Raw genomic sequence first — 25,000 nt, 5'->3', positions numbered from 1 at the left:
GGGAGAGGCATCCAGGGGGGTATGTGAATCAGGGCCAGTGAGTGGTGTGGCCTAGGAAGAGTTCAGAGGGCCAGACAGCCTGGATAGCTCATTGGTTAGAGCGTGGTGCTGATAACTCCGAGGTTGCAGGTTTGATCCCTGTATGAGACAGCTGCTTATTCCTGCATTGCAGGTGGTTGATGATCTTCAGGGTCCCTTCCAACTCTGAAATTCTCTGGTTCTATGGTAAGAAATGCATGGTGGGCCAAATTTGGCCTGACGTTCCCCACACCAGCCTTAAAAGGTAAAGGTAAAGGGACCCCTGACCATTAGGTCCAGTCGTGACCGACTCTGGGGTTGCGGCGCTCATCTCGCTTTATTGGCCAAGGGAGCTGGTGTACAGCTTCCAGGTCATGTGGCCAGCATGACTAAGCCGCTTCTGGCGAACCAGAGCAGCGCACGGAAACGCCGTTTACCTTCCCGCTGGAGTGGTACCTATTTATCTACTTGAACTTTGGCATGCTTTCGAACTGCTAGGTTGGCAGGAGCTGGGACTGAGCAACGGGCGCTCACCCCGTTGCAGGGATTCGAACCACCGACCTTTCGATTGGCAAGTCCTAGGCTCTGTGGTTTAACCCACAGTGCCACCCGCGTCCCTTAGGACAGTGCTTAACAGCACAGCGATCCTTTCGCATACAGGATCTTAAGGTATCTGATGCACAGAAGGGAGAATTATGGCTGGTGCCCCTTCTGCTCACCCCACCCTCCAAATACCACTCAGGCCCCTCCACCACCCCATACCCAAGTCCCCCAACTTAACTGCTCTTTCTGCAGATCCAGCAGGAATGGGAGGCGGACGACATGCCCTTCAGGGCTGGATTCACCCATACGCTCCATTGTCTGCAGAGAGTAACGTCCCTGCTGTCTGGAGTTTGCCCAGGCACAGTACGTGCCCATCTCCCTCTAAACTCATTTCACATTCCTGGTGCTCATAACTCATGCCTGCCCTTTGTTGAAAGACAAGGAAGAGGGAGCAGCGGCTGGCGTTTTGGTTTTATAAAAAAAAGTATTATTTCCCCCTTTTTGCAAAGGCAGGTTTCTGCTGCAGTGATAAAATCAGCAGGGAACGGATCCACCTTTTTGCATTGAAATCCTGCCAAAGTTATCTCTCACCTCTGGGAGAGAAGGAAGGCAGCACATCCTTCCCTAACCTGCGCCCTCCAGGAGTTGTGTACTACAGTTCTCATCAACCCCAACCCAACATGGCTGTAAGATGCCGGGGGCTGATGGTGGTTGAACTTCAAGAGGGCTTTGCTAAGTGGGGCTGATGGGAATTGGAGTCCAAACATCTGAATGATTCCAGGTTGGCCAAGGCTGATGTAGTAAGTTTGATTGTCCAGCTATCAGTGTTGGGACTCAGCTACATTAGCCAAGAAACAGCGTTTTGAATGCATTATAAACATGCAGCACCAGAGGGCGCCAGAGAGCAAAAAATATTTCTAAGCGATTTTCCATAGTGTTTTTCTTTTCTTTTGATGTAACAATTTAATTTCTTACTTTTTATAGCTTTTCCCCCCTGTGTGTAGATCCACCCTTGGTAAAAAGGCATATATTTGTGAAAATGGGGTACAAGAATGCTTTAAACTGGGGAACGTGGCTTGCAAAGAATGTGTCCATTAGGAGAAACATGCACTAAAATTCAGATGGAATTCCATGAGGGATTTTTTTTCAAACTGTGATGAGGGAGCTAGGTATGTTTAGGCAGGAGAAGAGAAGACTGAGAGGTGAAATGAGAGCCATTTTCAGATATCTGAAGGGCTGTCACATGGAAGATGGAGCAAGCGTTTTTTCCCCTGCTCCAGATTGTAGGACCTGAACCAGTCAACTCCAGTTACCAGATTCTGACTGAAGGTTAGTAAGGCCTTTCTGATGATAAGAGCCACCTGACCATAGAATGTACTCCCTCTGAAGATAGTGCACTCTCCTTCATGGGGGGGGGGCAGTTTAAACAGAGGTTGAATGGCCATCTGTCAAGGATTCCTTAGAAGTGATTCCTGCATTGCAGGGGGGGTGGAGTAGATTGCGATCAGGCATCCCTTTCAACCCTATGATTCTATGATGCAGATTGTGGAGGCTAGACTTAACAACTGGAAAAATGAGAAACCAAGGGGGGAAAAACAAAATGGACAGATTTGTCAATCCCTGAAAGGGAGATTCCCAGAATTTACTCCCCATTTGCCAGTCTGGGGCAGGAAAGCATAGGGGCAAGTCTGGGGCAAGAAACCATTTCATGCTCTGTTCATTGGAGGCAGGGCTGTTTCCGTTCTGCTGCAGTTCATTTTCTTCTCAAAGATACATTATTCATCTCACTGTCGTCTGCTGCAAAAATCATGTAACTTGAGACAATTTAAGTAATCAGTTGCATTAACTACATTGTTATTACATTGTTCTACCACATTCATTTGAATGCAAGGGGGAACTTAATGCATTTTTCTGTGGGGTGGGGGTATAATCAATTATGTATCATTTACAAACTGAAGGCAACAACAGCCAGTTGACTGATTTCCGTTCTGAATACAGGACCAAAAAGCAAACATAATCAAATTCCTTCTTCATTTCCGTCGGAATTTTCCAACATCCCTAGTTGCAACTCAGACATTTGGGCTGCATCTTTAAAAAAAAACACACACACACACAAACTCAGCACAGTTTTCTCTGCTGTTCTTTTGCTGGTCCTGCTGGGCTGTGCACCTGGAGTGATTATTCCACTCCACGTCAAAATTGCCGCCTCCGGCGCTGTGACAACCCCCCACCTTGACCCAGCTGGTCTCATTTGGTGTATGAGAATCAGTATGGCTTGATGATTATATTATTGTTATTACTGTTATTATTGAAGTCTCAAGGTGACTCGCAAATGGAGAAAAGGTACAATGTATTTTAAAACAAGATGAGCACTAAAAAGTGGTCCTCCGTCAATTCCCAAGCATCGACGCCGCACAACATCAAAATGATCATACTAAAACATCTGGCTGAAATAATCCCAGGGCAGCGAGGATAAAAAGTCACCATCAGATGTCCAGGAGAACAGGGAAAGTCTTTGCCCAGTGCCAGGAGTACTTTAGAGTCAGCACCAGGCGAGTCTCCCTGGGGAGAACATCCCATAAATCAATCCCACTCACCCACACCCTCCAGGCAAGCAAGAGGCATGATCAGAATTCCTGGGGACACATTGCGGGCAAAGGTAGGGATCAGAGCAGGGCTCATGGGAGGTGTGGCCTGGAGGCAAGGGGTGTGGCCTTGGAAGGAGGTGTGGCTAGGGAGACCTCAGATGATGGTGCCAAGTTGGTTCCTACGGGAAAAGTTGTTGCATGAGGTATTGGGGTCTTGAGCGTATATGAACCAGAGTTTATTTAGCATTATGTTCTTTCTCCTCAACCCTCCTTTTCTTGGCTAATAGCAAGAGCTTGAGCCTGGCTTGCAAGAGTGTTTCTGAGGATGTGCCAAGTGCCTTTCCCCTCCCACTGTGCCACTACAACTTCCCTAGACAAAACCACATATGCCCACGGCTAGATTGGAAGGGCATCCAGGCCACGTCCCTATCAGGAGTACATCTCCTTGGAACTGGCATCTGTGTGATGCTCCTTAAGTGAAAAGGTGAAAAGGGGAAGAAACTCCTCTGTACTGTTCCTCTCCTCTCTCTGGTTAGGATCCAGTTTGTTGCCGGAAGCAGTGACAGTGTTGTCTTCTAAACCAGCAGAGACCAGATGGCACCCATGCAAAGGACGCTTGCTCCTATGCCAGCCTGAAAGACTTCTTCTGCTACTTATCAAACAGCCCAAAAATGTGCGCCAGCCTCACTACTGAACCTGTCAATGGAGGAGTGAGCAAGCTCACTGAGTGACACAGAACTCCTCATTACAAGCCCAGTTTGTGCAGGCTTATTCTCGACCCTCCCTTCATCCAAATCAGGGGTGTCAAACTCAAATTCATCGGGGGGCCGCATCAGCAGTTTGGTCACCCTCAAAGGGCCGGTTGTTCAGGCAGCCGTTGGATCTGTCACATCACAGGATGGCATGCGCTCAATATAAAAACAAGTAGAGGTTTCCTGAATGCATGTAAAGTGGAGGTTTCCTGTGTAGAACGGCCGGCGCCGCTAGAGGGCAGACGTTCTCTGGCTTGTAGGCTGCCGCGCATGCGCTGAAGAGGCGGCTTTCTTGTGTCAAAAAAAAAAGTGAGAATCAAAGGTGAAGGCTGGCGGCCGGCGGCGGCTACACGGGCCACATGACGAGGTCTGGCGGGCCGAATTCAGCCCGCGGGCCTTGTGTTTGACACCCGTGATCCAAATGAACATCACCAGAATCCCAGTTCTTTCCATAGATCACGTAGCTCAGTTAGTTACAGCATGGTGCTGATGATGCCAACGTCACAGGTTCGATCCCCATCCAGGACAGCTGCATATTCTGGTGCTGCAGGGGACTAGGCGATTTTTGGGGGTCCCTTCTATGATTCTATGAGTTCAAGGATGCTTTGCAGACTGGCAAAACCACTTCCCCAGAGGTGGGGGGAGCAGGGCTGGCAAGGGGTGTGGCCTGTGGAGAAGGGGAGTGGCCTGTGGGGTGTGGCTGGGAAGGGGTGTGGCTTATTGAGAAGGGTGTGGCTGGGAAAGGGGGTGTGACCTGTGGAGAGTCCCAAGGGCCCGACAGAAAGGTCTGTCTGGAGGTTCTCATCTGGTCCCTAAGTCTGAGATTCGCCACTGTGTCCTATGGCTTGAATGCACATATGACCTGAAGCACAGTAATAGCGGGGGCACGGGGGACCTGTGGCCCTGTCAATGACTCCCAACACCCACCATTCCCAGCCAGCATGGTTGATGCTCAAGGATGATGGGAGTTGTAGTACTGACAGCATCTGGAGGGCCACTGGTTCCCCACTGCTGGGTTATTAGGTGGAGGAGAGTCAAGTCCCAAGAGCCTCACATGGGACAGGTGAGAGAGGTTGCATTTCTGAGCATGTCTAACTCTGGACGGGGCTGCTGGGCGGCGGGGAGGAAAGTTGCCATGTCAATGGCATGGTCAGTTGAGGTTCCTGTCTGGAGATCCCAAAGGGCTTTGTAATTTCCTTGGTGTCTTTCTCTGTTCATGCTCAGCATGTGTTGATGTCTTTACAAATTTATGCAGTAAATGTGGAATCCAAATGCTATCTCTGTGTTGCATTCTTTCCTCTCCAACCGAAAGCACCTTGGCTATGTTCGGCGCATGTAACTGTCAGGGTCTGGCTGGGTGAGGAAGAGATGTGGGTGCTGCTTGCCCTGGAGTTCCTCAGGGGTGACACAGAAGATGACCTAGACCCTGGATCATGGTTGTGGGACACTGGGAGGCAGTCTGGGAGAAGGGGTGAGCTAGGAAGCAGGTGCACTGCCTTGCTCCTGTGATTGAGAGGGCTGGTGCAGATGTGGATTTGAAACACACACACACACACACACACACACACACACACACACACACCCCTACTTCCTTTCCCCATTTTTAATTTGAAATGGTCAGTTTTAAACCCTCCCCAGAGGCTCAGAGAGCAACAACATTTAGAAACAGATAATAAAAAACTTCAATATAGTTCAGTTATTTATAAATACGATTGTTTGTTTGTTTAAAAAGGAGGCATTGACTCCATACATTCAAAACGACATTTAATTAAATTTTGGCTGCCTTGGGTGTCAAGATCCCAGGAGTTCAACCAGCTTTCCAGTGGTAAAATCTGATGTTCAAATTTGCTCATGTGTGAAAGGACCAGAGCCAGCTCCAGGTTCGATGGAGCCCCCAGCAAAAGGGGGTGAAGTCCTTCCCTCATGATATCGCCTCCCCACTGTCCCTATGGGCTTGCGTCATGACAACAGCTGAGAAGCTACCCGCCATTTAAATTCCCCCATGATGCAGTGCTCTGGAGGGATGCTACATTGGGTGCCCAGGGCATTGTTGGAAAATACAAAATGGCGGCGAGCTCCCTAACCACTGCTGCCATTAGTCTGCAGCCAAGGGAATAGGCAGATGAGAGAGACAAAAAATAGCTTCGGCAAGCCCTCATGAGTTACCTGGACCCCAGCAGCTGCTTGAGGGTGCTAGACCACCAATGCTGGAAAGGAAAAGGGGCAAATACTACATTGTCATTTATTCACATTTACAGTCTTCTCTTCTTCTAAGGAGCTCAGGGTAATGTACATGGGCCTCTCCCCTCTTTTTAATCCTCACAGCAGCCCTGTGAGGTAGGCCAGGCTGACTGACCAGTCCAAGGTCCATCATTTTCACAGCACAGAGTGCACAACCACCAATATTTCTCTGATAAAATAGGGATGTCCTATCCCATAACAACAAACAACAAACAACAACAACTTTATTGTTCATACCCCACCCATCTGACTGAGTTGCCCCAGCCACTCTGGGCGGCTTCCAACATATATAAAAACATAATAAAACATTAAACATTTTAAAACTTCCCTATACCAGGCTGCCTTCAGATGTCTTCTAAAGGTTGTATAGATACTTGTCTCTTTTGGTTGGGGGGGTCACATAACTCCATAACCTCCAACATTTCTCCAGTGAAAATAGGGGCATCCTAGGGAAAAATGGGACATTCTGGGATCAAATCAGAAACTGGGACAAATTCTGTAAATTCCTGGGGAAAAGGAACACTTGGAGGGTCTGAGAGTGATAGGGTGTGGAACCCAGGTTTCCCTCTCTGGGCTCAACAGTTGTGGGAACCGCGTGACAAGCAAGCCTTGTGCCTTTTGCCATAGCAGCATGCATTTGGGTCCCTGGTAGCCTTCCCTGCTAGAGGGGGAGGGTGCAGGACCCAGAGTTGAAGACTTAGCTTGCTGGCTTGTTCTCTAAGCAACACAACCACAGCTGGCTAGTTGAAAGCTGCTGGACACCACAGGAGAAGAGATGGCTCTTGTGCTCAGATCATGTTCGCCAGTCCCCCAAATTTGGGCATTTGGTTGTCCACTATAAGAACAGGAAGCTGGGCCAGATAGCCTGATCCGGCAGGTTCTCCTTAGGTTCTGGATTGGATAAGAAATGCCCAGGGGTTCCTAGGAGATCTTCATCTGGTCGGAAAGCAGGAAAAAGGGGAAATCATCTCCCAGGGCTTAAAGATTCCCCACCCACCCAAGGGAGACTGTGCCACAGATGCTTTGGTGCAAGCCATGATTTATGGGGCCATTTAGCGCTGCTGCGCCATCAGCTTTTGGCAAGGCGTCCCTGGGGAGCTGGGCTTTGCGGCTTTTGCTGCACTCAGAAACGTGGTTCGTGAAGCTATTATCTCTCTGCACTCCCAGCAAGCCAGGAGCCTGGTCCGACAGCCTTCCCCACTCCCCACTGCCCCAAATATCACTCCAGCAGCAAGGAGGGGCTGTGTGAGCCATGTGCCACATTGCAAATATAATGCCCTGCCTGATGGCTCCCCTAGTGCAAGCAAACACCTGCTTCCGGTGGCCTGTCCTAAGCCTGCCCTCAGCTCCCTGGGGGGAAACCTATTTCTGGTCCTTTCACTAGACTGCCCCTGTGTGAGTCACATCTGCCTGCATTTACAGTAAAAACAGGTGTAATGTTTTCAGAGAGGTGGGAGGGCCGCCATCGCTGCCCTCAAAACACAGAGACATTTCTCTCCAGCCTTGGAGAAGGTGGGGGACAAAAAAACAGTTGAACAGGCAGGTTTTCAGTGAGATTTGGGTTGAAGCAAGCTATCAGAGGGCTGGAGCTCATCCTCTTTGAGTGCAGAAGGTCCCAGATTCAATCCCTAGCATCTCTAGGTAGGGGTGGGAGAAATCCCCTGTCTGAAACCCTGGAGAGCTGCTGCCAGCCTGTGTTGACAATACTGAGCCAGATGGACCAATGGCCTGATTCCATATGGGACAACTTCCGATGTTGCTAAACTAGCAGAAAAGGGAAAAAAGAAATGGAGGGGAGTGACAAAAAAAGAGAGGGTTGTATCCAAGATACCACTAAGGGCAGATTCATACTGTCATGTTTAATGGATTGAAAGTGCTATATTTCCCAGCGCCCGTCACAAACTTCAGTTCCCAGGATTCTGCAAGGGAAGTCACGCACTTCCCAAATGCTGTGGATGCACTTTAAATGCATGGTGTGGAATCTGCCCTGAGTTTGTTACTTAGCTTGTTCTGGTAGTGAAACATTTTGCTCCATGGGCTCGTTGCTGTGCAAGAGACAGGTGTTTGCTGCACAAAAGATTGCGCGGTCTGTTGCCCAGAGAGTTTCCGCTAGTGCAACTGCTGTGTTGAATTGCTGTGCAACTTTAAAACTTGGGCTCGTGGGCAGAAACACCGGACAGAGCCCAGAGAGGAAAAGTAGATCTCTTCCAAAACGGTGCAAAGAAATCACTGTGTCTCACCTGCGAAGCATCTCAAGGTGTTCCCTGGCCTCCCAGAACCACCTGCCACCACAGGAAATAGGGTTAGTTGACTGCATTTTGTAATCTGCACATCTCTCTCTTTGTGGGGGGACAGGTAGTGCTGTTTTCATTTCCCATATATTCCAAGCAGTGGCAGCTAGTGCCCCTTAGCATTGGAGGTCCAACAGTAGGTGGCGCCAGAGCCAATGACAGGCAGAGCCAGTTTAATTATAACTTTGTCCACATCCTCCTCTCTGTTGAGTCTTGCAAGGGATAACTGGGGGCAGCCAACACCTTTCCCTGGACTGGGTGTAAGTAAGAAGCCAGGGAGGTAGGAGGCTTGCCAAGGGCAGACTGAGTCTGGCAGGGCTGTGCCCCATTCACTCCAAAGGACCGCCCATCCCTTCTGAATCTCAGATTCTCCAACAGAGTGCTTAAGTTATTTAAGGCTCAATCCTTATCTAACAAGACATCACGGCGTTTGAAAAACTGTTTGGCTGTACACCAACTAGCTTGTTCTGAATCCACCAGATCAAAGGAGTTCTTGCTGTTTTCAAACTGACAGTCCTGGGCTGTTTGCTTGCTGCAACCGTGTGATCAAATGCAAAGGGGTACTCAATGCTAAACTAACATATGTTATACAGGCGCTGGGGAATCACAGGCTGAACATTCACAGTTTCCACAAAAGCTTTAACAGGGCAAGGAAGAGGCACACCTGCAGCAGGAGAAACTTTCTTGCACTGCAAGAGTTTGGCAAAGAAACCAGGAGATGTCATCAGGAGGACCCCACAGTTGTTGTATTGCACACACACACACTGCTCCTAGCACCGTGGCAAATTGCTAGGGCATGGCCCCAATCCACAGTGGGGCACAGTTGCACACCAACAAGGGGGGCACACACTGGGGGCAAGGAACCGGCCTCCTGTGCTACAAAAGAAACTGCCAATTCTGCGCCGGGAATAGATTCTGCGATCTCAGTTATACAAAATGTCCACAATATCTCCTATTCCCACAGAACATATTCTCTGATGTCCTTTTCTAAAATTAATTTTCTGCAATTTATTGCAAATTGGCTACATGAAGTCATCCATGCCCACCAAAAGTGAGATGCAGCCAGATGCCTCCTTGACTTCTATGGTTTTGGTGGCCATTGCCTGTGGGCTTTCAAGCCTAACCGTAAGGGATAGAAACTTGTTCTTTTAAAATAAGGATTAGGGAATGTTACTGGAGTCCTAACTCCCATCGTTCCTCACTATGGGTCATGCCAACTAGAACCGGGAGTTGAACAACCTATAAGGGCCACAGGTTCCTCATCCCTTTTATAAACACCCAACGGCTGAATTTTTCCAGGATGCTGTGCCCACAATCTGTGCTCCTACAGATTTGTAACATGCACACACACCCCACACAAAACCACTGGCCTAAGTGTGCCCCCTTTGTAAGGAGAAAGTGATCCAAGAGAGGACACTTCTGGAATTACTTGTACATCTGGCACAGATTCACGTAAGCGCCCTCACGATGCTGTTGAACTACAACTTCTACTGTCACAGACCATTGGCAATGCTGGCTAGAGCTGATGGGAGTTGGAGCCCAACATCTGAAGGGCACCATGTTGGATATAGAGCGTAGACTGGGTGCAGCTAGGAGGAGATCAAAGACATTTGTCCATCCTTTCTCTGTCTGTCTGTCTGTCTCACTCCCTCTCTCTCCACAACCAACCCAACTTGCCTCCCAAGCCCCAACTCTGCATCCAAAGCCATCCAACTTGCAAGGCAGGCAATGGATCCCCTCACTTATGTAAACACACCATTACAATACGGAACAAACACGGGGTGCGTGCGTCCCACCTAAGGGTGGTGGGGCACCAGGTCGCTTGCTGCCTTTGCTTCCTCTTCGTGGCGCTCAAAGTCATCATGGGCCTTCTGCAGATCCTGAATGACTTCTAAGAGTTGGGCAGTGGCTTCCATCCTCCGAGCACTTGCATCTGGGGGTGGGGCCAGAGAGGTGGAGGAGAAAGCGAGAGAAGATGCAGAAGATTATTTGCGGCCTTGGAGGTACATATGCTCCATTGGGTGTCCTCTCCCATCAACTGTCAACAGAGGGCAGCCATTCCACCAGGCAGCCTTGGCAGGAGAGGTGGGAAACAGGTCTTGTTTCATCAGCTCCACCAGGCACCTCCTGCCCCTGAATTGCACCAGCTGGTCATTGTAGGAACAGCTGTTTAGAAATGAGTGTCTGAGGTTTTTAAATAGACTTTCCTCTTCCTTCCCTGTCCCTTTTTCCTTGTGTGCCGTGTTGTGGTTGTGGTTGTGAGCCTGCATGGGCAGGGTTTGTCTTGTTCTGACTCCACATAAGCCACTCTGAGGAGCGGGGTACCCATGCTCTAAACGAATGAATAATCTTCCAGAGTCCTGATGGATCCGGCCACTAACAGGTCATTGCCACAGTAGCCAACCCGGGGCCTTGTTTTGTGAAGATGTAAAAGTAGCATTTACTAACATACCATATTTTTCGCTCTATAGGACACACTTTTTCCCCTCCCAAAATTAAGGGGAAATGTGTGTGCGTCCTATGGAGCAAATGCAGGCTCCTTGGATTCAGCGATAGCAACGCAAAGCCTCCAAAGCACAGAGGGAGCGCTCCCTCCTCGCTCTGGAGGCTTCGTGTTGCTTTCGCTGAAGCCTGGAGAGCGAGAGGGGTTGGTACGCACCGACCCCTCTCACTCTCCAGGCTTCAGGGATAGCCGCGTGAAGCCTTTGGAGCGCAGCGGGAACTTGCACTGAGCTCTGAAGGTTTTGGGTTCCTTTTGCTGAAGCTGGGAGAGCAAGACTCTCCTGGTTTCAGCAGAGAGGGAGAGCTGCACAGCGCCCCTTCAGCGAAGCAGGAGGAGAGATGGAAGGGGCTCCATTTCTCCTGCCACTTCGCTGAAGGGGCGCTGAGCAGAGAGGGGGAGATTTTTTTTTTCTTGTTCTCCCCCTCTAAAACAAGGTGCGTCCTATGGTCGGGTGCGTCCTATAGAGCGAAAAATACGGTAATCTAGTTCTTGAAGCAGCCATTTCAGTAGCAAAAATGAAGGCAGGTTTATAACTGCTATCTAAGTCACAAAAGTTAAGCTCCAAAATGGTGTCTGAGCTGCAGAGCTTAGACATGCCTATGAAGTCAGCTTGGATGGAAGCACAATGAAGAAAGAGAAGGCTGCCTGGGCAGGAAGGAAGTATGTAGTGTCACAGCTTCCTGCCAAGGCAGATAAAGGAAGTGATGTCACAGAATTCTCTCTAGCATATTTTACAGAAAAGCTCTGTGAGCCTCAGCCCCTTCGTGTGCCTATCTGGCAAAACATGAATTGTTGGTTTCACTGCAATGATGTCCCACAAATCCCACACATGGCGTGTGCTGGGAACCGCAAGTGATGAGAGGGCTCTTGTGCTTGGGGTTTTGGTGGCCACTGTGAGAACAGGAAGCTGGACTAGATGAGCCCCTGGGCTGATCCAGCAGGCCCTACTTATGTCCTTATGGTGGGGCAGAGCCCCATTCACCTTTGTGGACCAGTCTCCATTGGCAATAGTCAATCCTCTGGCACAATCTGTCAATCTGAGACTGGCCAAACGGACAGAACCTGGACGGAGAATGATGAAATGCAAAATTCAACTGAAGACGCTATAGATTCAGATGCAGAAGATGCATCTAAGAGCCCACCAGGGATGGGAAGTGGCCTATGTGGCCTTTGGTTCTCAGCACAGAAGCTACATCCTGCTGGGCTCCCCTAGGAACTGTCAAGTCTTGTTGAACTTCAGAGAAGCCCCCATCCCATTGGCCCATTGTCAAGACTTTCATCTGGAGGCTACCACCTCATCCCTCCTTACTACCTCAAGGACGCTTTGCTTTCCAGCCTCGTGAACATTGGTCAACCATCCAGGAGATGGAATCGTTCACACTTGATTAAGGACGCACAGAGCCCTCATTGTCATGCGATGGCAGAGCGGAAGAGACCTCATCATTCCCAGGGACCCGGGAGACCCACTGGGGAGGGCCAAGGTCCTTAATTTCCAGCTTTCAGGAGACCGAGGGAATGCTAAGTTTAGAATTTGTTAGTTGGACACACAACAGTGCTGTGATTATCACTCGGCTTTCCCAAAGGGGAAGGGGAGAGAAGATCCGGCAACAAAAGGCTGGCAAACAGCAGGTTTTGTGAGGGGAGTGAAAGGTGAATTTGCTGGGAGTGCATCAACGTGCCTCTTTTTGCTGGTAGCACAATGGTCCTTGAAACCATGAGGCAATTCCTTCCCAAGAGGGAGGTGCTGCAAGATCTCTGGCAGAGGGAGCATAAAGATCTACGGAGAAAGGAGATCCTAAAGCAAACTGCAAGCTGCAGTTTGTTGAGAGTGCTGAGAGTTGTTAGGAGACAACCCCCCCCCCCCCACAGAACTACAATTCCCAGAGTTTCTTGAGAAGAACGATTCCTTGTTAAACCACTCTGGGGATTGTAGTTCTGTGAGAGGAGTAAGGGGTCTCCTAAGACTTTTATTCTTGGGAAGAAGCCAAATGGAAGCCCTTGGAAAAACTCTCCCAGAACTACACAGTCAATCAGAGCATGTGCTACCTCAGCAAGGATCATGTCAGTGCCTTGTTGCTAAGCAACGCCTTCATTCACCGGCTTGGCTAGTTGACTAACACAGAGTTAACCCTTAAGTTGCGCTTGGTATGATCTCCGCTGTTCTCAGTTTAGGATTCTGATGACTGTTAGTGGGCTGAGAAGGCAGTAAATTTAGGAGGCCTTTGTTTAAAGCATAGTGATGCTGGCAGCCAATGACCACCAGATATTCTCTGCTGAGGACCACCGAGGCAAACCAGGACAGTTGGAGAGAGAGGCAGAGAGAATGCTGGCTGTGGTAGTGAGACCTGCCAGCAACTCGCATCCTTATTACTCATTTCCTGCTGCTACTCAAAGCAGCTCACAGCTTTACATAACAGGCAGGATACAACAGGGAATAGGAAAAGGGAAATAAGCAGAATTCGGGTCCTGGAGCTGCTGACATAGGCTGCTCTGGGAGGGGAGCATCCAAATGGCAGCGGGTCCCAGGGATGCTGACAGAGGAGGTTTCACTGCCTCATCTCTTCCCTCTGAGGCAGCCAGGTGGACACCAATTGGATCAGGGTGTTATGTACCGAAGTTCTCACCCTGGGCCAGCAGGGGGATACTGTAGATAGTTTTCACTCAGGTCCACGTCAGTTATTTTAGGCGGGAAACCCTGGGTTGTTGTTGCTACAATGTTGATAGCTGGCTGCCTATAAAAGCAGGCCGGCTGAGCTGTTTGCTGTTAGTTTTCTGTTCCAGCTTACAAAATAAAGAGCTGCTTTGGAGAAATCGCTGTGTCGTCTGCCATGTCTACCCACTATTCAACACAGACCCTCTACCCAAAGGGGCTGCCCACCTTTATAGGCCTGTGGGAACATTTGGAATTTTGAGGGAGTTTTGTGGGTGCTGGCGGAACTGATCTGAGCCTTGAAAAGCCCATAGAGCTGAAGGAGGAAATGAGATAGAGTGTCCCTCTTCCAACTTCCTCCTTCAGCTCTATGGGCTTTTTCAAGGGGGGGGGAGGAGATAACTATGCTAACCAGCTTGGGACCAAGGGGGCAGGGAGTGGGGTGGGGCTCATAGGCTTTGTGGGCATAAGGAGAAGACCAGAAGAGTTCCACTGTGCCCAAGGGCACCATGTTGGAAACAGCTGCTCGCTCGCTCTTCCTCTGGAAGAACCTTCTAAAAGCAAGTTTTTTAAATCACTATGCTGAGCGCAACAGCAAAAACAGAGACATGAAATCTGATAAGGGTATCAAATTCCACTTCCCCACTTTTGCTCACACAAAAGCTGGCAACGTTTAGTGACAGCACCCCTCCCCAAAATGTCACAGGAACTGTTTATTATTTTATTTTAAAGGATTTTAAGCAACACTGTTTAACCAGAAAGGCCCTCCGGATGATGAGTCGCAAGTCAGCCCCTGTCCTCAGGCTTACAGTGCTGTGACCCAAAAGGAAAAAGGGAGGAGGAGGGAGGAGGAAAAAGGCAAACTCGGGCTTAAAGTTCTTGTAATGACCATAGGAGATGAAACGAGCAAAATCCAGGCGCTATGGCGATGGATGGAAGGTAGTTCCAGAATGAGCAACGAGAAAGCCTCACAGGCTGAGCCGCATCAAACACATCATGCAAGCATCATCACGATGCCGGGAAGTCAAACCCTGGATTCGGAGGCAGAATTACAGTTTTCCGATTCAACTTACATCTCTGACAACAGAAGAGGAATAGAGACCTACCTTTCTGGGCCCCGCTGCTTTGCTCCTGTGTGGCCCCCGTGCTTGAAAACTCCAGGTATTTCTCCCTAGGGAAAGGCAGGAATAATTTGATACAAGGCTGCAAGCTAATTGATCAGCGCAATCAAACTCCCAAGGGCTGCAATCCAATACACTACAAGCAGGGAGGCTTCTTCAGCCAGAGGGCCATATTCCATTCTGGGCAACCTTCTGAGAGCCACATGCCAGGGGTGGGCGGAGACAGAGGGAAAAGTGGGTGGAGCAATGGATGTAAATTTTACCTGTGTAGAGTAGGCTAGTTTCTATGCACATTCAGATACCCTTATCTATCCCTCCATGCAGGCAACCAAGAGGCTTCATCAGAGTTCAAGGGCACATTCCAGCCAGGCAAAGAACACTCAAGGAGGGTACGAGGCAGGGCTGGTAATGGGTGTGGCCTGTGAGGGGGTGTGGCCTGGTGAAGGGTGTGGCCAAGCATCAGATAAAGAAAAGATGAATTGACTCTTGAGCTCAAGGTTCCCTTGCTTGCTATTTACACTTCCCAGGGAACCAGTATCATGGAAGGCAATGGGGCTTACTTCTGAGTAAACATACATAGGACTGCATTTTCAATCTTTAAATTGCAGGCTTTGAAAAACAAGCCAACATGCAACAATTCTGCCCCCAAAGAAGCCCCAAGTGTCTATTTATTTAAGCTGATTTATTTAAGTTGATTTTTTTTGTGTGGTATAAATAAGCGAAAAAATATATTAAAAATTGGGGGGAGCATGCTAGTTCTGTTTCCACGGGAAATAATAGCTACCAACTCGTAAGAACCACCTTCACTTTAAGGCAAAGGGACAAGGCATTCATACAAAGGAAACCCTTTATATACTCTATTTCTTTATTACAATTTTGCATTGGGAAATGTGCTGAAGGCCCAACCATCAGATCTGGCGGCAGGAAGCCATCCGCTCCGCTCGCTTCTCTAGCAGATCGATGCTATCAATCACGCGGCTCATTCAGATGAGAGCGACGTCACAACAGGCGCAACAACGGGAGAGTGAAGCAGCAATCAAAAGCTCCATCACTCATAGCCCAGAAGGCCCGGGCCCTCCGATTATCCATTACAGTTTTTACTTGAATTGACAAGACAAGTAATTAAACTCGAGAACCAGAGGAAATTGCCGTTCATTCTACAGCCTGCTCATGTTCCTCCCTGAACAGGGTGCGGGATGTTACTTCATGGGGAGAGATGACCACAAGCTTTGCATTATGGTTTGCAATGCGAAGGTTGGATCCCTGCCATCTCTTGCTAAAACAGAGATAGGGACATAAGGAGAGACCTTCTGGATCAGGCCAGTGGCCCATCTGGTCCAGCATGCACCAATAGCGGTTTAGCTATGCTCAGTGTTTTCTGGGGGGGGGGGTACGCAGGGGTATGCATACCCCTAAATATTTTGTGAATCTTTGTACTTTTGTCCATTTACTGTACAGTGGTACCTTGGTTCTCAAACTTAATCGGTTCTGAAAGCCCGTTCCAAAACCAAAGCGTTCGAAAACCAAGGCAAGTTTTCCCATAGGAAGTAATGCAAAATGGATTAATCCATACCGGACTTTAAAAAACAACCCTTAAAGCAATAATTTAACATGAATTTTACTATCTAACAAGACCACTGATCCATAAAATGAAAGCAATCAACAGTGTACTGCAGTCACACAATCAATCCGTAGCTGAACTGGGTTCCACACAGTCACAAAAACAAAACAAAAGCCGCAAAAACAAGAACGCAAAATAAATAGCAAAAACAGACAGACCTCAGCGTAACACTCAAAATGGAAGTGTGGCCCTCAAAATGGAGCACTTTTGGCTTCCGAAAAATGTTCGCAAACTGGAACACTTACTTCTGGGTTTGCAGTGTTTGGGTTCCAAGTTGTTTGAGTACCAAGGCGTTTGAGAACCAAGGTACCACTGTATTTATTTTCCCCCATTTGAACTATAAAATGGTGATTTTCTTGAGACAAAATGAGAGTACCCCTAAACATTTTTTAAAGAAAAAAAGCACCGGCATTGCTGGCCACTGGCAAAGCTGTCTGTGGGCAAATGCCAGCTCCCTCAGCCTGAGCGGCATACTCCATAGTCGCCTTTGACTGGACTTCACTGTCCAGGGGTCCTTTACCTCTACCTCTCAGCGTGGCCAACCAGATGCCCCAGTGAAAAGCCCACAAGCAGGGCCTGAGCACAAGAGTCCTCTCTCCTCCTGGGGCGTCCAGTGTATTGTGTGGCTGCCACCCTTAGCTGGATGTCCCAGGCATTTGGCATGGATTATGACGAATTTTCTGTTTCTTTTTCAATAGATTATTGTATGTATGGCATTTACTGTAATGTATTCCCACCACCACCACCCCAATTTTATGCCATGCTCTTACAATTTATAAAGTCACTTAAAGATTCCTAAAAGGTAAAGGTAAAGGGACCCCTGACCATTAGGTCCAATCGCAAACGACTCTGGGGTTGCGGCACTCATCTCGCTTTATTGGCCGAGGGAGCCGGCGTACAGCTTCTGGGTCATGTGACCAGCATGACTAAGCTGCTTCTGGCGAACCAGAGCAGCGCACAGAAATGCCGTTTCCCTTCCCGCCGGAGCAGTACCTATTTATCTACTTGCACTTGACATGCTTTCAAACTGCTAGGTTGGCAGGAGCAGGGACCGCGCAACGGGAGCAAACCCCGTCATGGGGATTCGAACCACCGACCTACTGATCTGCAAGCCCTAGGCTCTGTGGTTTAACCCACAGCGCCACTCGCGTCCTAATAGATTAATAAATTAACAATAGCAATTTCACTCCGAGAAATCCAGAACTATTGAAACTGGCAGGCTGACACAGCCCTAGCCAAGGTTAGTCCAGGATCAGATCTCGTGCACTAAAGCCAACAGTAAGCGAATAAATCTTGAACCATTTGGTGGTCAAATACTGAGCCATCGCTTGGCTCCCTGACATTTTTAACTGGAGCTGCTTTGGGTTGAATTTGGAACCTTCTTAGTACAAAGAATGTGCTCTGCTATTGTGCAGTGATGTTTTCCTCAGGCTTGAGGCCCCCTATGTGGTCTGTGATGAGATCTTGACCTTTTGATTTTTGAAAGCCAAATTGCCCCATCTTCCTCTTAGAAAATTGAAGAACAGCTGATGTTGATAGCAGGGGAAATTCCTTAATGAAGAGGTGGCCTCTGGTGGGGACATCTGGTATTGCATGCCTGACTTTGGCTCCCTTAGGGTATATCTGACATGTTTATTGGCACCAGGAAGGCACCTTCATAGAATCATAGAATTGTAGAGTTAGAAGGGACCCTGAGGATCATCTAGTCCAACCCCCTGCAATGCAGGAATATGCAGCTGTCCCACACAGGGATAGAACCTGCAACCTTGGCGTTATTTGCACCACGGTCTAACCAACTAAGCTATCCTCTTGGACTTTCCCTTGAAGATGGCGTCGTTAGTGGAAGCATTGACTTGAGCTCCGCAGCAGTTGTGCGGTTTTTATTAGTTTTTATTAGTTTTATCAGTTTTTATTCAGCTTTTATCAGCCTCATTATTTTATCTACAACATTTGGCAGCTGTTTCTTAACTAATATATTTACAAAGCGGAGAAGGGCCTCGAACAAACATGCTAAAACAACAACAGGATAAGGAAGATTAATAGCTGAAGGAAACCTGCTGTGAACTTTTACTGCAGCTGAGCGGAGAAAAATCTTTGAGCTGCACGAAGAGAAACTCCCCTGTTTGAGGTGAGGCCTTTGGGAGTTTCCCTTTCATCTGGGACCGAACCGCGGTGGGCCCTGCGATAAGCTTTGAAGGAGATTTATATATTAGTCTTAGTCCTGGTGGGAGTAGGTCTTCAAAGGAATGGTCTGTATTGCTTACCGGTAGTCTCCTTGTAGACCTAAATTGCCGGCCTGTAAAGGTAGAGGTGAAGACGCCGACTTTGAAGTGCTGTCCCCCCTCTCCTCGATATCTGAATTATGGGATATGGGAAACGTCTTAGAGACTCCGAGGAGATGGTCCCTGTTCCCTTTCCGAGATCGAAGCAAACAAGGCTTGAACCATGTCACTTTAAAGAAGGGAGTAATCTACTGGATTGTTCCTACATGGTAGAAACTCAGAACCGTTTCAACCCACTGATTGATTGCGTGTCAGCACTTAAAGACGAAGAGCGAATAATTCCACAAATAACAAGCGATGTGGCCAACAGTAAGAGTGTAGTCTCTCCTCAGAAGGAGGAACTGGTCCTTGGCACGGCCAATCATATGACATTTGAACAGTCCCATTTAATAATCAAAACCTTGCACTGTATATTCAAAAGACTAGATGATCTTTCGTCCCAGCTGCACAGCCTCCAACAAAAGCTAGTTACTACCTCCCCAGCGCCAGCCGGTGTTAAGTCCCTTGAAGAGAGGAAGGGGACGAGGAGTTTGTCCTTAAATAACAAACGTACTGACAAATTTAAATACAACCTTAACCTTCAATTAGGTCATCAATCCCTGATCTTAACACCAAGGAAAGTGAGCCTAACCATACAAAATGGGGACCCAAGATGGAGAACTCTGGGTGGTGCCAAGGAACTCCTAAAGGTGCTTTTAAATATGGAAGCAACACAAATTGACCTCTGTGCAGTCCTCCCCCTTGTCCATCATCATAAATCCCAGAGAGTCCTGCTTGCATTCCAATCCACAAAAATTCCCACTATCATATTACGAAAGAAAGCATTTCTGTTTCGCTGTGGGATAGCACCAACGAGAGCCTTTATAGACCCTACACCTAAACCCCTACTGTTGGAGGCAATAACCAAAGAGGGCTCAAAATCTGCTAAACCCGATCCACCAGTGGACACCGGAGTGGGCGTTCAATCCCAGGAGAAGAGTTATGTGGCCTCCACTCCCCTAGCAAAGAACAATGACCATCCGGAAAGTGGCATGACACCACCAGAAGAGATCGAACTCATTGCCTCCTTTGCAGATTTACCAGTGGTGGAACAAAAAGAAATTATTAATAGACTGGAATCGCTTAAAACTCAACTTATTAGGAAGCTCAGCACCAGAATACTCACGTACAGTGAACATGACTCCCCAGAAGAACCAGATCATATGGATCTCTCAATATCTAATGCTAAATGTATGTCGGCAATGGAGGATAAGATACAACCCCAAGAAGCAACTACCAGTCCTGCCCTCCAAGCAGAACAATCTTCTGTGCTTTTAATAGATTTACTTGACCGTCCATTGAAAAACATACCTGAAGAAAGCAACACACAACAGGAAAAATCCCCTTCTACACATTCATCGATGCCAGACCTGGAACCTTCTTATAGCACTGACCAATCAAGAGAAGAGGTGCCTTTGCCAACCTTCCCAAATAGCCCTCTCGCCCAGCCTTATCCCTCTTTGCGGAGTATTATGGATTCAACAGCAAGACCAGTGACGGAACTGATTGAAGATCCAACAGGCCACATAAATCAAGTAGCACAAAAGACCAGTAGCAGGCTACAGAGAGTCCAAACTTCTGACGAGATAGCTGGTCCACCCCGGGGGGCCCACCAATCTCTTTTGGAAAAGGGGTCCGCCCCTGTTCAAAGTCCTACTCCTAGTAGATCGAGTGGCCAAGCTCAACAGCCAGATGACCTTGTAAATCCCACTCAGCCTTTACGAGAGGTTTTTCATCAGAGGAAGATAACTGATTTCTTTAGTGGCTCCCCTCTTCCTGTTTTAAAGTTGAGCCAATTTTCCGAATGACAGTCAATTGGAGGAACGGGGAAACCCCAGCCTTCAATATTAAGTTGGAACATTGCTGGATGGAAAAGTAAAAAATTAGATCCAGAATTCCAACAATATATTAATTCCTTTCTTATCATACTATTACAAGAAACTTGGGTGGAGGAGGAAATTGAGTTAAATGGCTTTGAGTTCATATGTCTGCCTGCTAGCCCATCAACGAATGGTGGCCGCCCTAAAGGTGGCCTTACAATTGGTATCTCCCTCAAACTTCGGGCTAAACTTTCACTAGTGCATGCATTTCCGCCTTATGCTATTACCGGACTGATCTCTGGTGGAAACTTCTCTTTATTGGTTACAAATGTCTATTTCCCTCCGGGAGGGTTAGCAGCTGATCTTACTTCTAGATGGGAATCCCTAGAGGATTTTTTACTTTCTTGCTATCTTAAATATCCCAATGTCCCCTCCATTACTGGAGGCGATTTTAACGCTCGGATAGCCTCAAATTGGGAGGCTCTTAAAAAGTCTAAGTGGTGGGTTGACCCCAGCGCTCAAACTTACGATCTAGTATACACCCCCACTAGAATATCAAAGGTTGTAAAAGTCAATAAGGCGGGAGTGATGCTTTATCAGATGACTCTACGCCTTAATTTAATTATACTAAATGGCAGGTGTCCTCCAGACATACCAGGGGAGTTCACCCACCTGGGGTTAAAATCAAACAGTGTTCTCGATTATGTATTGGTTTCCCAGGATCTATTTTTGAATGTCACCTCTTTTAAAATTGATAATGTCCAATTTAGTGACCATCTTCCCCTGATAACCAAGTTATGTGTTGACTGGCAGTTGCTCAACCGCTCCCACCCAATCCCGGTGATTGTGGAGTCGTCCACTAAAATAAAGGGGACTAGATGGTCCCCTGCCCTCGCTCATAGATATACGGATTTTATTCGAGAAAAGTTTTCTGGTGATCAGCCGGACGTAGGAATAGTCCCGAGTGATCCTATTACCTGTATGAATTTTTTTTCTTGCCTGATAGAAGTTTTAACTCGCTTTTTTACTTCTCCAACCTATGGAGTTAAAAACGATTATTTTAAATTTGGCGCCCCTTGGTTCAACTCTGCTTGCAAACTAGCCAGACTCCATCTACATACAATATATAATGACTATAAACTTTCCGGCGCTCCGGCCTTACCTCCATCTTATTCCCTGGCTAAAAAAGCATACAAACAGGCCCAGAAATCGGCCAAACGGGAGTGGCATTTAAATCGCTGGCAGACTATAATTTCTGCCTCAAAATCTCATAACTCCCGGAAATTTTGGTCCTTAATAAAGGGAAGAAACACGAAATATCCCTTAACGGTGATCCCGGCCCCTACATGGGAGCAGTTCCTGAGAAAATATTTCTCAGTGGCAGAAGCTCCGGCCACTCATTGGAGACCTTCTAATCCCCTTCCCGTCTGGCCCAAAACCGACCCTGCTGAAATCCTAGAATTGATAGCTGAGCTGAAAACTGGTAAGGCCCCTGGGCCAGATTTGGTCCCTGTTGAGGCTATAAAGCTTCATTCTGCATGGTGGGCAGGGATTTTAGCTAAAACGTTCGATGCAATAAATGCCACGGGCTTAATACCAGGAATGTGGAAGGAGGCCATTATAATTCCTATCTACAAAAAAGGCCCTCCCGGTGACCCAGGGAACTATCGGAATATCAGTCTGCTATCGTCCATTGGGAAAATATATGCCCGTTTTTTGCTGGCAAGGTTGATGAAGTGGTCAGTTGAGGCTGACCTGATTGGACATGAGCAAGCTGGATTTAGATTAAATCGATCCACAACAGATCAGGCAATTATTCTTTATCACTTAGCCCGGAAATATTCGACACCTCGACGGGGCCAACTTTGCGCAGCTTTCATAGATTTGAAAGCTGCGTTTGATAGTATTCCGAGCTATCCTCTTATGTCACCCCTACTTGGTTTGTGGGCTCTTTGAGTTGTAGATGCATTCAAATTAATGGTTAAAAGGTAAAGGGACCCCTGACCGTCAGGTCCAGTCACTGACGACTAGGGTTGCAGCGCTCATCTCGCTTTACTGGCCGAGGGAGCCGGCGTACAGCTTCCGGGTCATGTGCCCAGCATGACTAAGCCGCTTCTGGCAAACCAGAGCAGCGCACGGAAACGCCATTTACCTTACCGCTGGAGCAGTACCTATTTATCTACTTGCACTTCGTGCTTTCAAACTGCTAGGTTGGCAGGAGCAGGGACCGAGAAACAGGAGCTCACCCCGTTGCGGGGATTCGAACCGCCAACCTTCTGATCAGCAAGTCCTAGGCTCTGTGGTTTAACCCACAGCGCCACTCGCGTCCCAAATTAATGGTTAGAGCATGGCAATTTAAGGAGGCTTCCTGTTTTGACTTCTGGTATAGTTCAGTCAGTAGAGAATTGAGATTCTTCAATCTCGTGGGTTCAAATCCCACGTTGGGCAAAAGCTCGCTGCATTGCAGGGGGCTGGACTAGATGGCCCTTGTGGTCCCTTCCAACTCTGCAATTCTATTATTCTAAGGCTTTCTTCGTACGCAGGATTTCCTGCAACGGCAAAGGGTTAGACCAGATGTCCTTTGAGGGACCCCCTAACTGTATGATCTCATGATAAATAGCTGACACCACAAAAAATAGACTTTTGGTTGTGTGTCCTTTTCTCTTCGCCGCACCCATTAACTCCAATGGGTCTACTCCGAGGAGAGCTAGCCCTATGCCTCCAACATGACCACCACTGCCACTGCCACCAGCATGACGGTGCATCGCCTTGCACACACCTGAGCTTGTCTCTGCCCAAGAGAAGCTGCCGGTACACCATCTGCGCCTCTGTGTCTGGGTCCAGTGGGTCGCTCCAGTCGCTGAGGGTCACCGCCGAGTGCGTGCGGCTGCAGCCCCGAACTGTAACCAAACCACAACCTATGAGGGAAGCCATGAGTGGCTGCACAGTGCAGGGCCTGATCTGGATTTGGGCAACTCACTTGTCCCAAAAGGATCTTGTTGGGGGGGGGGAATCCTTTAAAATAAGGCGGGATCTGCCAAAATACTGGTGACCCGGCCTCTGCTCAAGGGTGCTGAATACCTAACACCAGGCCTGGAAGTGGATGGTGCTCATTGGGCAGATGCCAGGGAGCCCAACAGTAGGGGGCGTCAGAGTGAGTGAGAGGTTGGAAAATAATAGTAATACGGTAAATTATAAAAAATCATTTTTATCCCGCCCTCCCCAGCTGAAGCCGGGCTCAGAGCGGCTAACAACAATAAAAGTAAAACAGCATTCTAAAATCAATTCATTCTAAAATCAATTCAAAATCAAATTAATGGCAACCATTGGGCTAGAGTCCTATGAGGATTACCAAAGGAGGGAGTCAGGCTGTGCCTTGGCCAAAGGCCTGGTGGAACAGCTCTGTCTTGCAGACCCTATGGAAAGAGGTCAAGTCCTGCAGGGCCCTAGTCTCTTGTGACAGAGCGTTCCACCAGATCGGGGCCACAGCCGAAAAAGCCCTGGCTCTGGTTGAGGCCAGCCTAACCTCCTTGTGGCCTGGGACCTCCAAGGTGTTTTTGTTTGAAGACCATAAGGTCCTCTGTGGGCCATTCCAGGAGAGGCGGTCCCGATTCTAGTTTTAAACCCAACCTCCTCCTGCTGAGTATTACAAGGGGCAACACTGAGAATGAGCTGAAAGTCAGTGCCCCTCCCTGGGCTGGTTGTACAGAAGAGAGGCAGGCAAGTGGGAGCTGGCCGATGGCAGCCTAGGTTGGTGGGGCAGGGCCTTTGCCCTAACTGTCCACGCCTTCAAAGAAAGCAGGTCAGGCGACAACCTCGAGAAGTGGGGTGGGAGGTGGTGAGGGAGAGGGAGAGGGGACAATTCCTAGGGAGGGAGGCTCCATCCCAATTGCACAGCAAACAAAGCTTGGTTGAAATTCAGATTTTAAAAACCACAACACCCTGAGGGCCAGCGTGGTGTAGTGGTTAAGAGCGGTAGACTCGTAATCTGGTGAACCGGGTTCGCTTCCCTGCTCCTCCACATGCAGCTGCTGGGTGACCTTGGGCTAGTCACACTTCTCTGAAATCTCTCAGTCCCACTCACCTCACAGAGTGTTTGTTGTGGGAGAGGAAGGGAAAGGAGATTGTTAGCCGCTTTGAGACTCCTTTGGGTAATGATAAAGCGGGATATCAAATCCAAACTCTTCTAATTGCACAAAGGGGGCAGCTCTGCGTTTGCCTCACTAAGGTGCCTTTGGTGCCCCCAGGCCAGCATATGTGAACACAGGCATGAGGTAAGTTACCTGCTCGGTCGGTCTGTAAACAGCAGGTCCAGCGGCTGCCGCGGAAGGCACCCGGGTGGCAAAAGGGCAGCAGGCACTCGTTGGAGACCATCACTTTCCGGATAGCTGAGAGCCACTGGTTGAGCTCATTGACGTTCTGCCGGAGAAAAGAGAGCGCCGGTCAGTAGGTGGCGCCATTTCCCCTCACTCATTTATTTGCCGCTGGTACAGTGGTACCTCAGGTTAAGTACTTAATTCGTTCCAGAGGT

The 25,000-nt window shown here is 48.4% G+C and overlaps 1 protein-coding gene across 2 annotated transcripts in view; it reads right to left on the bottom strand.

Annotated features, from left to right (window-relative positions):
• Positions 1-9,051: 9,051 nt before the first annotated feature.
• RASAL1 (RAS protein activator like 1) overlaps positions 9,052-25,000 on the bottom strand; it is a 72,035-nt gene continuing 56,086 nt past the window's right edge. For both annotated transcript variants that reach the window (XM_053369825.1, XM_053369826.1), the window contains exons 18-21: positions 24,753-24,888; positions 23,249-23,369; positions 14,693-14,757; positions 9,052-10,366 (exon numbers count right to left, since the gene is read on the bottom strand). In XM_053369825.1, coding sequence (XP_053225800.1) covers positions 10,230-10,366; positions 14,693-14,757; positions 23,249-23,369; positions 24,753-24,888 — 459 coding nt within the window. In that variant the 3' untranslated portion in view covers positions 9,052-10,229. The remainder of the gene's footprint in view (positions 10,367-14,692; positions 14,758-23,248; positions 23,370-24,752; positions 24,889-25,000) is intronic.

Source organism: Podarcis raffonei, chromosome 16 (genome assembly GCF_027172205.1).
Source record: "Podarcis raffonei isolate rPodRaf1 chromosome 16, rPodRaf1.pri, whole genome shotgun sequence".
Classification (NCBI taxonomy): domain Eukaryota; kingdom Metazoa; phylum Chordata; class Lepidosauria; order Squamata; family Lacertidae; genus Podarcis; species Podarcis raffonei.
This window is presented reverse-complemented; position numbering and strand designations above follow the sequence as displayed.